This window comes from Neltuma alba, unplaced genomic scaffold (assembly GCF_004799145.2).
Source record: "Neltuma alba isolate B1F8T4 unplaced genomic scaffold, ASM479914v2 tig00007566_pilon, whole genome shotgun sequence".
Classification (NCBI taxonomy): Eukaryota; Viridiplantae; Streptophyta; class Magnoliopsida; order Fabales; family Fabaceae; genus Neltuma; species Neltuma alba.
In genome coordinates, this window is record NW_021634815.1 from 1 (window position 1) to 15789 (window position 15789).

A 15789-nucleotide genomic window follows, 5' to 3' on the forward strand; every position below is an offset into this window, starting at 1 on the left:
TATCCATTTACGTTATCAAGAAATTAGTTAAAATCAGTTTAAAACAATAAATATGTAAGATATATATTTCTTCTTAAATATGCATCTATTAAGGAAAAGAATAAATATAAGATGTAATAAATGAATCAAAGAGGGAAAAAAAATAACATGTTATATAGGGTGAAATTGAAAAAAAACTTATTAAATACTTAGACAAAAATAAATATTATTTTATTAAAAAAATCAAATCCTTTTCATAAAATTTATCTTATATTTCGAACAGAAAGGAGCGCCACTTTACCACGCAACCCCATGCTGCCCTTGTCGTGTTTTTTTAAATCACCAAAGAAAAAAGGTTTTACTGGGATTTTTTTTTTTTGCCAACTTTATTTGATATTTTATGTCAATCAAAAGTCCCCATGTGTATAAAAGACAAACAATGGTAAATGGTCCCCACCAAAAAGCATGTTACCGAAAAGGTTCCGTGAATTTGACTGGGTAACATTCGCGAAGTGCAAGCCCGTAAGGACCAGCTAGGGACAAATTCGTCTCTCCATTTGTTTCTTCTTCTTAAATGCTTTCTTCATTGTTTTACTGAAAATTTTACCGCGAAACAGCCCAGGAATATTTAACGATACCGAAGATTTTTTTTTAAGGGTTTGAGTTCAATAGGGTTTTTAAATTGAGAGTATCCCATTTAAATCCAACTAAAATACTAAAATTTAAAATTAGATCCATACTTTGAACAAATTCCTAATCAGACCCAATTAGTAATTTATAAATTTGTTAAAACTTTAAAATACCCCTTTATAATTATAATATGAGTTGTTACTTTTATATTTTTTTCTCACAAATTCTTTTCCTAAAATTTTCTTGTTAGATTGAAATTTGAAAATAGTAAATCTTCAGTAGATGACAAAAAATTACAATATAGTCAATGGCTTACATTAATAATTATTCCAGCATCCTCATCAACGTAAGGATGTAGTTATTGTTAGATTTTAGTCTTGGAAGGGTTTAATTTTTGTTCAGTTTTATATTGATCCATTCTTCATATACTTAATAATATATACACATATACAATTTTTGTTATTAAACACATACATTTTTTTAATAGAATACACGTACATTTTAAGAGTTAAAAACTTATTAAGATAACGAACTTTTTACAGATTTTGGACTGAGGACAGTGTTATAATTTATTATTTTCATATTTTAGGAAAAGAATTTGCAAGGGAGAAAATATAACTGACTACTCATACTTTAATTATAGAGAGGCATTTTAGTCTTTTTATAATATTCATAGGAATTTGTTTAAAGTGAAAGCCTGATTTTAAATTTTAGTATTTCAACTAGATTTAAATGGGATTTTTTCTTTTAAATTTTGCATTTATAAATGAAAAAAATTTACATCCACTTACTTATATTTGTTATGTATAGTTTTCCATTTAAATCTCACTATATGTAATTTTTACTATTTATAATGACGTAACGTAATTTTATCCAAACTCCAACAGCAATGTTCAAATGATAGTTAAAATGTTTCGTGAAACATTTTATCCAATTCCTTTTTTAATCTTAGATCCGTAAGCAATAGATCCATACGAAGTTTTAGTTTGATATCTTAAAAATTATGTAACGTCATCATATTTAGGGTTAAGGTGCAATTTTATTCCTAATCTTTTGGTAATGAATTTTGCCCCTAATCTTATTTCTTATGCATAATTTTATCCCTGATCCTTTTTTCTCATGTGCAATTTTGTTTTTGATCTTTGGATGTAATTTTAACCATGAGAGACAAGATTACACAAAAAAAAAAAATCAGGATCCAAGTTGCACCACTAAAAAGATCAGGGACAAAATTGCATCTGAAAAATAATATTGGGGTTAAAATTGCACCTTAACTCTTATATTTATTAGGTCATTATGTGACAACAGACACCTTAGTTATTTAATTTCATACAAAGTTTTAGTTTGATACCTTAAAAACAAAATCTCTTGTGAAGTTACTTTTAGAATCAAAAGTCTTTTTTCCCTTAATATTTTCATCCGAGATTGCAAGCTGAGATCATTTATTCGCTTAGATGCTTTTTTTTCCGTAGGCACAAATATTTTTCTATTAGAGGTAATCTTATTTGAAGTACTGCTAGATATTTTTTTCTAAGCATATGTATCCTACTATTGGAAGTAATCATATTCAAACCATTATTTGATACTAAATGTGAGCACTTCCCCAACATTGATTTAAATTTTAATTCATCATGTTTTGAGAGACGGGCTCCTTCTATTAGGTCAACTATCTTTTGTTGTCAATTTTTTTTTTTTGGATAAGCACAAATATCCTCCTATTAGATTCAAGATACTATCATGGACTGTATCTAAATAGCGTGGATTTGTGGAAGGATGCGTATTGTGTTTTGTTGAGCCGCTTCAAAATTTAAATTTCTGTGTTCGCACTTAGTTGGGCTGCTATAACTTGTGGCACGACCTTTGTGTTTAGTTGTTTAACGCGTTAGGGGCATGCGCTAATCATTTTGTTACTTACTACCTCCGGTCCTAATTATAAGACCCAATTGACTTATTTGAGGAGATTAAGGAAGTAAGTTAAGTTAGTTATTTATAATAAATAAGTATTGTCATTCCTAAAATATCCTTGCTAATTAAGTATATTAGCTAGAACTATCATTATTAGAAGGATTATCTTAGAAAAAAATACATAAATAAGGGAGACAAAATAGATTGGGATCTTATAATTAGGACCAAACAAAAAGTCAAATAGGGTCTTATAATAAGGACCGGAGGTAGTATAATATAAATTTAACTTCTTATATTAAAAAGTGAGGTGATAAAATTAGGACACAAACTTAAATGCATTAAAAAATAAATAAATCAATTTTTTTAGTTTTGAATAAGTATGCTTGGCATTGATAAATCACTCTTAATAAATGTTGTTTGCAAATTAAATCACGAAAAATAGTCTATAAATTTCCAGTAAGTAATATTCTCTTTTCTGTTGAAAAAGTTAATATTAATCAATGACAAAAAATTTTAAAAAAATAAAATACATTCTTTATTTCTATTTAAATGTATAAATAAAAAGCTATGACTTGCAAATTAGGGAAAATACCAGAAAAATATCCTGAAAATATCAAAATAACAAATTAGTGAGCCCAGTGTCAATAATCTCAAATCATCCACATCTACTAAAATGAAATTAGGAAATGTGTTTTTATAGGATTGTCCTACGTTTTTTAACGCTAAACTATACTTTAGTCCACTAAATTTACATCTAAGTCTAAAAAATATTTTTTTTTAATCTCAGCACTATTAGCATCATTTCACAAAAATGTTGACTCAATAAATTTAAACAGTAACTATATAATTAAATACTGGCAAAACATACTTATAGTACAAAATTAAAATAAACCAATTGATCCGCAGGTTTATTTATGATAAAAATGATAACAAGCATTTCACGAGTCAACATGTTTTGTTAAATGAGATAGAGGATTTTAAAATTAAATAAATCAAAATATACTTTTTAAATTTAAAGAAGCAAATTGAAACTAGATGTAAATGTAGAAAATTAAATATATACTTTAGTTTTCTTTAAAAATAAATAAATAAATAAACATGCCACGTTGGCACTCTCGTTGGCGGCTGGAATTTTTTTTATGACAAAGTTGGCTAATAAAGCGGTAAATAAGTAACGAAGGGTTGTCAATATCTAAAAACAATGGCCTTTTATATTAAATTATCTTAAAAATTGTTCTAATTTATTTTTTTTAATTTTTTTCAAGAGTAAAGTAACATCCAGTATCCTAATATAATTTTTTGATAGTATCCAACACTTTAATTTTATTTATAGCTTATAGTGTTTGATGCATTATAAATAAATTAGGGTGTTGGAACTTGTATGTAGTTGGAAAATCACATCAAAGCGTTGGATGCTAATTTTATATTTTTAAAAGACATTTCTTTTTCTTTTTGCAAAACACTTAACTAAAGTTAAATTATCTTTGTTTTTAAAAAAAACGAAAAATTGTTCTAGAAAGAAGGAATCAAACAAGGACTAAGACGTTTCTATTTTCTTATTTTATTCCGATCATCCAATGGAAGTTTTGATGCACGAGAGAGGGGCCTTTGGTTGAACAAGTGAAACTCGATAATGTAAGCCTTTTCACACTGTCAAGAGCTTCCAGTACCCCGGAAAACGAACCTACGAATTTGTTAATGAAATTTAGACCATTCACACTCAAAATATCGGGAGAATTGTTATAAAATTTAAGGAAAAAAAATATAGGTACAAAAAATGATCTCAATAGTGACAGAGCAATGTACATTGACAGTCTTAGTACGGAATGACAATTTAATTCGTCATTAAAACCTTCTCATAAACCTTTTTTTTTTTTTTTGAGACCTCAACTTAATTTTTCCTTTGATTACTTCATAAAATTAGCATCAAAATATTAAATTACAAAATAAAAACGAATAAATTTGATTTAAGATGGAGATAACGACATGGGAGGAATGAATTACGTATATTACAGATATTTTTTTTTTTTTAACTGTTTAGTCTCTCCGAATAAATCTGATATAATCCCCCTCTGTCACACGTGCAAAAGCCAAAGAAAGAATCAAATTTGAGAGTATGGCATGCAGGAGCGAGCATGGTTAACTCGCATTAGCTGTTGAATCACTATAGCTTCAGCTCCTTCCAAACTAGCATTCAACTCTTCAATTGACAATGGGAAGCCATATAAGTCTACCAGTTTTCTCATGAGAACAGGACATGAATTCAAAACAGAATTATATGTCCTTTTCGAGAACGGAATCGATGTATTCCTCATCCTTTGAAGCCATGAAACCATCTTTGTTAGCTCACCGTGCATTCCGTACGCTGAAAGAACCATATTTGAACAAACTGTATCAATAACAAACCCTTCTTTTTTCATTTGAACCAAAAGTCTCTCCAAGTCTTGGAATAATCCCAATCTCCCATAACCACACATGATAGACTCGAATTCAAACGCTGAAGGTTCAAGTGCTTTGATTCTCATATTCCCAACCAAATTCTCTGCCTCACAAGGCCTATCCATTGAACATAAACCACTGACCATATACTCATAAACACGACGTTTTATGTAAGTAAAGGATGATGAACTATGAAGAAGCTGGCTTAGGTACGAGTAAGCAATCTCAAACCCTCTTTCTGAATTTTGCTTGGAGTTACACTCCAACAATTTACAATAGAAAAGAGCCAGATTTCGAGAGCCAGACTCTAATTTGGAAGTGGCTCCCGAAATTAGAGTTTCCCAGGCTGAATATTGTTCCTGTTTATCCAGCAAAGTAGCAAGCTCATCTATAGACCTGGGAAAGCGGGCTGGCGGTGCGGATACGGGCCAGCCCGCCGCGGTGCGGGCCAAATGCGGTGCGGGCTGAAGTAGCCCGCACCTTGGCGGGCTGGCAAAAGCCCGCCTAATTTTTTTTTAAATTTATTATATTAATATGAGTTAAGCCTAATTTGAAATGTTGAAATTAGGCTCCGAATTTTAAACTTGAGTAATGGATCCTAATAAAAAAAAAGAGAATTAATTTATAATATTAGAAGAAATTTAAGAAAAACTAACATATATATTTTTTATAAATAATTAATTTAACTAGTTTTTCTTATCCAAATTAATTAAGTAAATCTTTTATGTGTGTATATGTATGACTATATGAAAATCACATATTTATCTAATCTTATGAAGCCGTGCATACTAACGACAAATAGATATAAAAATAAAAGATGGATAGTGCTCTTCATATAACCATACATATATATGAAGTGCTTAATTAATTATATATATAATGATATGGATGTGGTAATGTCCATATGAAATTTAATGGTCAAAATCATCTAATTATATTATATAATGTATTAAAAATCAGAAAAAGTAAAAAAAAAAAAAAAAAAGTGGGCTGGCGGGCTAGCCCGCGGTGGAGCGGGCCAAAAGCGGTGCGCGGGCTAGAGTAGCCCGCATCATGGCGGGCTGGGAAAACAGCAACCCAAGCCCGTCTTTTTTGACGGGCTGGCGGGCTGGGCCCCCGTATTACCGGCTCTACTCATCTACAATCTTAGGGTTCCAACTGTACCAAGGTGCTTCCGCAATTCTTGCATAAAGCTGCAAAATTCGCAGAAACATCAGAGACTCTAATAATCAATTCGAGGAGAGAGATAAAGAGTAAAGTACTAACCGGGAAGGCAACTGAGGAGAGATGGGGTTGAACTGTAGAAGGAGAGAGGAGATGGCAAAGAGTGCTGAGAGACACTGATTTAGCTGAACTTTGCACGAATCTCCAGATCAAGTTTTTTGTGGTCGAGGGGTCTCCAGATGTCACCACCTTCTTTAGAAAATGCTGACCTAGTTTTGTTAGCGCACATTCCACCATAACTCCAAGCTTTGGTCCTTGGTTCCACCATAGTTGGACAGTACTCATCATCATCTTCAACGTAAGATAGTATAAAATCATGTCCTCCTTACACAGACCTTCACAGAAAAAATGGGTTAGTGGGAGGGTCAAGATATAAAATTCCCATAGTTTAGCATGTTATTCACAAAGGACAATTAAAAATAAAAGAAAAAGAAAAAGGAAAGCACATTTTATGTATGAAACCTCATCAACGATTCAAAGAAACCTTATCAACTATTTCGGGAATTGGCATTGCTCCAATTAGATAGCAAGAGTCAACCAACATTTCTAAGTTCATGGCCATATGACAGGCATATATTCTCGAGGAGCCAGTGAATTGGAGAATAACGGAAAGCATACATTGTCTCTATAAAGTGAATAAAAAGACACTAACGAACTCTCAGTAACTCAAATAGTTCTAACCTTCTCGCATGTAGTTTGCCTCAATCACTGCTTACACGCAATCAAGCACATATGTATATGTATTTATGTATGCATATAAGTATGATCAAGCTTTACTCTCTTATTAAATTAACTCCCCCAAGTCCCATTGCAGAAATTAGGCCGAGAGATAACATGAAGAAAATGATGATATGATGCAATTTAAAACTCAAACAGCACATCATTGCCAATTAATAGGGTGTTTAGATTAGCATTGGCAAAATAGAATATGGGTAGATTTCAACTTATGTTTGGATTGTTTTACATTAACAGTGATTTTGACAGATTAAACATGTTAGGATGATACATGTTTGTCAAAAACATTTTTAGCTGTACAGTTATTAATAAATTTAACTCTAATTATTAACAATAGTACGACTGAGTCAAGCTGCAAATACCCAACAACAAATTTTCTTCCAGTTATTAATAAATTTAACTTCATTTATTTTGATTTCTTTTAAGGTTAATGATTAATGCCTAGCTTTAATTTAATAAAAATATTTCAAAAAAATTAATTTGCTTTTCTTGACTATTCGCCTAAATCTGATAACCATATATATAACCCTACGGCTTTGTTTGGTTCAATGGAGGGGAGGGGAGAGGAGGAAGGTCATGGGTTTTGTTTGGTTGGAGGGGAGGGGAGGGGGGGAGGGGAGATTTCTTGTTTGGTTCAGAAAGGAAGGGGAGGGGAGGGGATTATAAATTGACAAATATGCCCTTATCTCTATATTTAGATTGATTTATTCTTTTATTACAATATTTATATCAAAATTATTATTTTCTAATTTATCAATTTCAAAAAAACCAATTACCTCACTTATATGTGATAAAAAATTATGATAAAACTAAAAAAAATTAGAAAATATTATATAATTATAAAAGACACAAGCTATAATATGTATATATATTATATAATTATAATACACACTATGATATATAATTATAATAGACACAAGCTATAATATGTATATATTATATAATTATAACATACCACCCTCTATTAATATATACTCGTCATATCATATTACAAAAAAAATTGCTGTCATGATAGAAATATTATATTATCATTATCAAATATCATTAGTTCATTACATAATTGGCAACATTAATGTCACCCAACATCAAAAATCACCAAATGGTCAGTAAACTAAATATTTCCTAAGTGATTCATAACAGGCAACATTAAAGTCACATAATATGAAAAGTCACCAAATAGTCAGCAAACTATAAATTTTCTAAGCCATTTATAATTGGTAACATCAACATCACTTAACATCAAAAGTCTCCAAATGATTAGCAAACTAATTTCCTAAATCATTCATAATTTCCATAAGCAAATCCTTGCGCCCAACAAGGGGACATTCAACAAATGTCTTTAGTAGCCCATCATCACCCATAAGAGCTTTATAGATCTTGGCAATATAGGTTGTTGAAACGCCACAATCTTTAATCATATTCCATACTTCTTCACCCGAAACTTGTGGAATCTTTCTAGCACTTTCTCTAATAGCTTGTGCAATTTCAGACATGACATCCTTAATCTCACTTAATTCGGAGTCTTTTTCCTTATTTGAATTCACCTTTTGCTTCTTTTTAGATGAAGCACTTGCAACTCCAAGTGAGTTATCTTGATTGACACTGTTATCAAGTATTTCAAAATGCTCCATATTAATATTATGTTGGGAAGCAACATCTTCAGTGTTGTTGCCTGTATCAAGAAAGTCCTCTTCATTGATTGAATGATGTCTCTTTCGCATCTCACTTATAGTATGAGTTCCCTCCCCTGATGCTCTATTATTTCCATACAAGATGATCATCTTGTTATAATTGGGAAATGGAGTATCTCTCCAATTTGCAGCTTTAGGCTTTGAATACAAAAGAAAAAATTTAAATAATAGTCAATATTAATGAATAAATAGAGGGTTTAGATGTTAAAAATTCTCTACAATAAATAACATAAACTGACCTCAATAAGTTGATCCCACACTTCATCTTCTGCCTCCCATAATTGGGTTGATGGGTTCCAAGCAAACCCACTTAAACCATTTTTAAAAATATCATAAATTTCAGAGAAGTTCTTTTTTAAAGTTTTCCACCTATTCTTAATCTTCTCCTTGTCCATTTCAATATCAAGTAAAGCACTCATCTCTTTCACAATGTTCTCATACGCAGTGGTTGTGAACGTGCCATTTACTTTATTGCCACAATTATATTGTTCCATGAACGCATCAACAAGATAATCATCCATCGCTCTTGTCCAATTCAAATATTGCTTATTATTGTTCGGTTTGGGCGGCATTCTATTATCAAAATAATAAAACAATACGACAAACAAAAATTATTACATTACATAAAAAATTTAAAAGCAATAAGTCTCAAACTTCAAATACAATCCATAAAAGTCTAACTACAAAATTATTACAATACAACCAAATTTAAAAGTAACAAGTCTCAAACTTCAAATACAATACAATCAAATTGACATGAAACAACAAGTACATCAAAGCACAAGTTTTAAACTGATTAGGGTACATTGCCACCACGTCCCATTAGCCTATTTTGATAATTTATCCACATCTCATTTGCTATAGTATCTCTAATCAACTGTCCCCGAGCAGCCTCCTCATTGTCACCACGTCGATCACGAATATTATCATTAGACTCAGATTGAGTTGCAAGTTCATGATCTACTTCTTCTATGAGATCCTCATTAGGATCTATACTCATTAAATAGTTATGAAGAATACAACATGCTCCAATAATAAGAGTTTGAGCTTTCACTTCATAAGTAGGCTCAGCTGAATTGGCTAAAATGTCAAATCTTTTTTTCAAAACACCAAAAGCCCTTTCAATTGCATTGCGTAATGATGAATGTCGCAAATTGAACAATTCTTTATAATTTTGGGGTGGATTTCTTTCTGAAAACTCTTTCAAATGATAACGGACTCCTCTGTAGGGTGTAATGAGTTCACTAGTTAGCATGAAACCAGCATCCACAAGGTAGTATTTACCTTCAGGAATTTTCAGCTTATCCTCTCGTGTTAATGCATTTTTCATAATTCTAGAGTCAGATGCTGTGCCTTCCCATCCAGTGAGCACATAGGTGAATTTTAAATCAAATGAGCAAGCTGCTAACACATTCTGTGTTGGGAATTCTTTCCTACCACGATATCGAGGGGCATCTTTAACAGATACCTTCACACGTATGTGTGTTCCATCTATGGCGCCAATACAATCCTTAAAAAAAGGATAAAACCTCTCATTTGCATGGATTTCAGGAGGGACTATTGCTCCATTAGGTTGCACAATAAATTTATCGCCTACTTCAATAATAGCTCCTAACACATTATAGAGATGGCGACTAATTGTCTCACCAGATCTTCGAAAGAAAAAATTTACAACTCGATTTTTTGCTCTATGGCCTAATATGTAAAGAGTTTTTGCCACTTGTTCTTCCACAGTAGCCCATCTTGTGGGCTTTAACCCCCCCTTTCTTTCTAGCAAGACACATAATGTTAGGAAAGCATTAGGAGTCATGCGAATGATATTGCGACTCTTTTCATTGGTGCTTAATTGGCTCATTATTTCTTCACGCACCATTTTCCTTTCTGAACTCATACTATAACTTATTTTTCTCTTACGGCACCTCCTTCGAATAACAAGATAGACAAAAACACATGTGAGTAGTGCTATAGCTTTTTGACGCAAATCTAACCATCGACGCAAGGCTAAATTGTTTTGAGATCTCCATTCCATCTAATAAACCATATAGACATGTATCCAATTAATATTAGATCACTTGAGACATGACAAATAGATTTGACATATTTAATCAGCACTATTTGACAAATAAATTATATCTATAAATCAAAAACCAAAAGGCAAATGCGTGAGAAGCATATTTTAATCAGCACTATTCGAAAAGCAGAAACTATATCTAGGCAATAGCTCAACTCAAACAAAGCAGAAACTATATCACTGGCTTCCACTGCTCGAGAAGCATCTTTAGAAAAAGAGAAACATCATCAATCATGGACACAACAATTGGTCTGAGAAAAAAGCATTTCTTACAACACGACAGAAAAAACTCAAGAAACAGATTGAATTCAGATTTGCATTGAAGCAGAGATGCACACTACTTTTTCCCTCCTGCATCAAGTCTCCCTTTAAAGAAGCATAGACATCAAAAGGAATTCAAATAATTGATCCATGTGTCCACCCAAACACGACGTATCAAGAGCATTTTAAATTAAGATACATATTCTTTTACATCAGGAAGCAAATCTGATCCACTTAATATAAGCAAATGACATCAACTTATTGTTGACAGCTGTAACCTAACCTGAAGCTAACTAAATCAGTTTGACCCAAAAAAAAAAATTAATTCTCACCCTCATAGAAAGAATCCCTTGTATGTATAGCATGGTACGCCATAAAAGAAAGGCACATGGGGGGAATCAAGCGTTAGCTGATCAGGACATGCACAAGAATGTATGACAATCCCAATCACCAACGCACCATTTAAACCCCATTTAGTAGAAAGGGAATTACACGTGGAACTGGTATAAATATTACTACTTGTTAACTAGAAATAAGACAGAAGAAGAAAGGGTTAATATGTTAAATATGGAACTCGTAGAATCCCTTGGAAGCAGGATTTGACGGAGCGGTGCCCAGAAGCAGAGCCGCCGCACATGGCTTACCAAATCACTTCGGCCCCACCACCCCCTTGCCATGGTGTTATCACATCTCATTTTCTGCCCCCTTTCCACTTCACCATGCTCCTAAGCCTATCAACACACTTGATCGGCGTATGAAATTTATATAATATGACATTGATTCAATAACAAGATCCAAATGCTTCCAACACAATCGATCAATACTATAATATTATTTAACATTAAAAAAATAAAATCATCAAAGTTGGAGGGATATTGGTATATGACGTAAAAAAATAAAATCATCATAAAAGACAATGCTATAAAAATACACAAATATAGTGACCAAGGTGTACCTGAAGCGGAGATGAGGAGCGAAGAAATGAGGGATAGAATCTTTGGAGGAAGCAGAGATAGACAAAGGAAGGTTTTGCCTGTGAAGATGCTTGAGAAAGAAAGGAGAAAGGGTTTCGCGTGGGAAGAAAGGAAGAGACGCAGCGTGAAAGAAAGGAGAAAATGTTTGAGGGGTAAACTTGGAATATTAAAAAATTAACATGGATATTTTTGTCCATACGAAACATAATATTTCTCTCCCTTCCAAAAAACCCCAAATTTAGAGGGGAGCAGAAAGAAGAGAGGGGAGCACTAAAAGACAAATTTTTTTCCTCTCCTCCCTTCTATTTTTTTCAACCAAACACACTGATCCCCTCCCCTCCTCTCAAAAACCCTCCAACCAAACACTGCGTACAAGTCCATAGCCCATTCCTTCACTAACCCTCCCTCCCAAAAAAAAAAACAAAAAAACCAACAGCTTCGCATCATCACACGCTTTTTCCCTCAAAATCATTCCGAAAAAAGATAAACTTGACACGCAATAAATGGAAGAAATCAGAAGCAGAGAATAACAATGTTGCAACGAAGAGAAAAATTTTTCTTGTTTTTCTGTCATATCAATGTTGCGCCGAAGTAAAAGGAGGAAAGCAGAAGCAGAAGAGAATAACAAACGAAAGCAGAAACTAAGAAAGAACAGGGAAAAAAACAGGGACAATGGCCAAATGCAACCCACTGAACACACAGGAACCAAATCGCCTAACAAGCTACGAAGCCATTGTTGATAAGCACAACCAAAGGGCTCACTCTGCAAATTGAAGTTTGATCCGACAAATTTTTTGGCCTCAATTTTAATCGGAGTTAGGTATAACAATGAATTGAGAGATAGGATTCATTGAATTCAAGGGGAAAGGAGAAGATCTGAAGCTATTACCAGTTCGGGTTTCTCCTGAGTCGAATGTTGAGTCCTCCGTGCTGCCTCTATTTCGCTTTCTTCTCCCAGCCTCGCTTTCTTTTTGCTCGGCTCCATCTCTGTCCCCTGCATCTTTCGCTCTATCTTGTCCGTCCTTTTTTTTCTTGGGCCAAAATCATATCTGTTCCTTTTAAGTAACGTAGGGAAGCAGATTCCCTCAGCGGCGTTTTTTCTCAGTATCCCTCAGAAGCTCATCTGAGCGGTTAATTTATTAAATCGTAGCCGTCTAATTTTGTTGCTTTTTTTAAACGCACTGAACCCTCAATTGCGAACATGACGTCGATCTTCTGCAAATTTTATCAGAAACAAAATAACCAAAGGAAAATTTTACTAGAAGTAAATTACTACCTCCGGTCCTAATTATAAGACCCCGTTTGACTTTTTGTTTGGTCCTAATTATAAGATCCCAATCCATTTTATCTCTCATATTTATACATTTTTTTCCAAGATAATCCTTCTAATAATGGTAGTTCTAGCCAATATACTTAATTAGCAAGGATATTTTAGGAATGACAACACTTATTTATTATAAATAACTAACTTAACTTACTTCCTTAATCTCCTCAAATAAGTCAACTGGGTCTTATAATTAGGACCGGAGGTAATACTTTCATGGGTTAAGTACTTCTCGATGTAAAAGCTACATTTTCCCTGCTTGCAGTTGACCGCTTTTGTGCTACGAGAAATCTGAAATGAGATAGATGGATGGGGCTCAAACATGTAATGTTTGTGGTGTTCGAACTCAGTTCTTCCATTCTATTACAATTATAAGTCAAGCCGGTACATGCTCGTCGCTCAAGATAGCATGTATAATTGTATATGGATATGACGAGAGGAGAGAACCAATTCCAAATCATCAACATGGTCCTATACATATGAAGAATAATAGGCTTGCACCATAAAACCCATGACTATTTACACGCAACACACTATCATGAAATTTTTTAATGATGAATTCACCACGGGAACAAAAGGGAGATGGGGTTCATGGACATAAGCTTCATTTCAATTCATAAAACAACAAGGAAGATAGGTTACAGAGCATTCATGTTATGTCTATGCTGGTGGGTCAAGAAAATGGATTGTCGCCTTTTTATTGACTTTGGGTCCTTCAGAATCAGAAGTTAAGAACTTTGCCTGCAGGAAAATTTGATCTGAAATTTTGTAAGCATTAAGAATTAAGTCCCACTGAAAACATGACATTCTTCTTACCATTCTTTCATTCACCCGTCCCTCCAATATTCTTATGGCGTTTTAGTGAATTTATGTTGCCGGGATTTACATGCCTCCGTATAAAACCAGCATGTCATGCCAATATTTTATTATAGAAATAACCATCTTTTTAATACTATGTAAACTTAGGGAAGTCTCACCAATTCTATATGATCCTGCTTCAACCGAAATGCTGTGGTTAACATGGCACAGAGCTAAATTTGCCAACATGCCTCTTGCAGCTTCTTCAGTCTTACCTCCTCGTCTTCAAGGTACTTAGTAATTAATGGCAGCAAATGACTCTTTGCAATTTTAATGCGGAGCTTCTCATCCACGGATAAATTCGACAATGCACTCATACCCTGCTTCTTTACCAGAGGAAATGACGTCCACATATTCCTCAATAATCTTCAACAAGAAATATGGATAAAGGCAAGTGGCAATATACCTATTCCTATACCTCAAGAGCCGAGGAAGACTGCCTCAGCAGTCTATTTATCTCTGCTGTTGCTCCGCTCTGACCGAATTCCTGGACAGATTGACTGAAGTTAGGGATCGCAAAGGGCCTGCAACTGCTTCACATGCTAAACTAGAATTTGACCTGAGGAGGTGAACAGAAGAGTAAGAGATGCCGTGCTTCGAGTGACGAAGCGGGAGACGGAGAACATAATGCTGGAGAGGGCTGTGAAGGGGAACGGAATGTCGCGAGTGCGAGAGAACAGATCGTCGGGCTTTGGCAAGAACAGTTAAACAGGATTTGAATGGACAGCTACGATCATAATATATTGGACGGTGGGGATAAAATTTTAAAAGCTAGATGATGTGTCTTTTTGTGACCCCTTAGATTGATTGGACGGATATGATTTAGAGCTTCTGAGGGATAAGGAGAAAATGGCCGCTGAGAGGATCTGAACCCGTAACGTAGAAGACAGGAAGATTGACTGTGGACCGATGGATTACTCCCCATGGGGAAAACCTTTGAGCCCGAGGACGGCTGTTCGGGATGCCCACAAAATTACTTTCAAAAAACTGTATTTTTATATAAATCACAACATAACTCTTCTCATACTGATTTCATATATTATATATAAAATTACTTTTGGAATCACATAAATATTTATTTTCCATACTGTAAGAAATAATAATAGTATTAATCCAATTTTTGTATTATTTTTAATTGGTATCTTATTTTATGTAAATCAAAATAAAACTCTTTTTACACTTACTTTATATATTATAAAATTACTTTTAAAATCACATACACATTTACTTTCTATACAGTAAGAAATAATAATGGTATTAATCCAATTTTTTTATCATTTTTAATGGGTAAGTTATCGTAAAACATCCTAATGTTATTTCTCAGTAGTATTTGGCATTTTAATCTTATTTATCATGTATCCAATCCAATTACACCCAACATTCTAATTTTATTTATGATGTATCATAAATAAAATTAAGGTACTAGAAGTAGTAGAAAAATAATACTCTTCTAATTTCAAATATAAGAGCTGGGGGAGGATTAGGATAATGGATAAAATTAGCGCACTAGATATAATTAAAAAAGAACATGACGCTGGAACTTTACCCTTCTTTAATATTAATATATACATGAAATAAGGCTAGATAAAAATTTGCGACATACAATCACCAAAGAGCAGCAATTTCCAAATAAAAACGTTGGTTAATATTATCTTTAATTTTTAAAATTTGACTTCATGTTGATTTAAGTCAAAAATG

General features: G+C 33.2%; 1 protein-coding gene and 1 long non-coding RNA gene across 2 annotated transcripts; both read right to left on the minus strand.

Moving 5' to 3' along the window:
* Positions 1-4616: 4616 nt before the first annotated feature.
* Positions 4617-12808, minus strand: LOC114752814 (pentatricopeptide repeat-containing protein At2g17033-like). Its single transcript, XM_028941518.1, has 4 exons — positions 12799-12808; positions 6220-6512; positions 6092-6146; positions 4617-5341 (listed from the first exon to the last, which is right to left on the minus strand). The coding sequence occupies exons 2-4, from the start codon at positions 6493-6495 to the stop codon at positions 4617-4619; spliced, it is 1056 nt and encodes a 351-aa protein (XP_028797351.1). The 5' UTR covers positions 6496-6512; positions 12799-12808.
* Positions 12809-13711: 903 nt separating this feature from the next.
* Positions 13712-14697, minus strand: LOC114752815 (uncharacterized). The gene is made up of 2 exons (XR_003740907.1): positions 14211-14697; positions 13712-13974 (listed from the first exon to the last, which is right to left on the minus strand). It is a non-coding gene; the product is annotated as an uncharacterized LOC114752815 (long non-coding RNA).
* Between the last annotated feature and the right edge of the window lie 1092 nt (positions 14698-15789).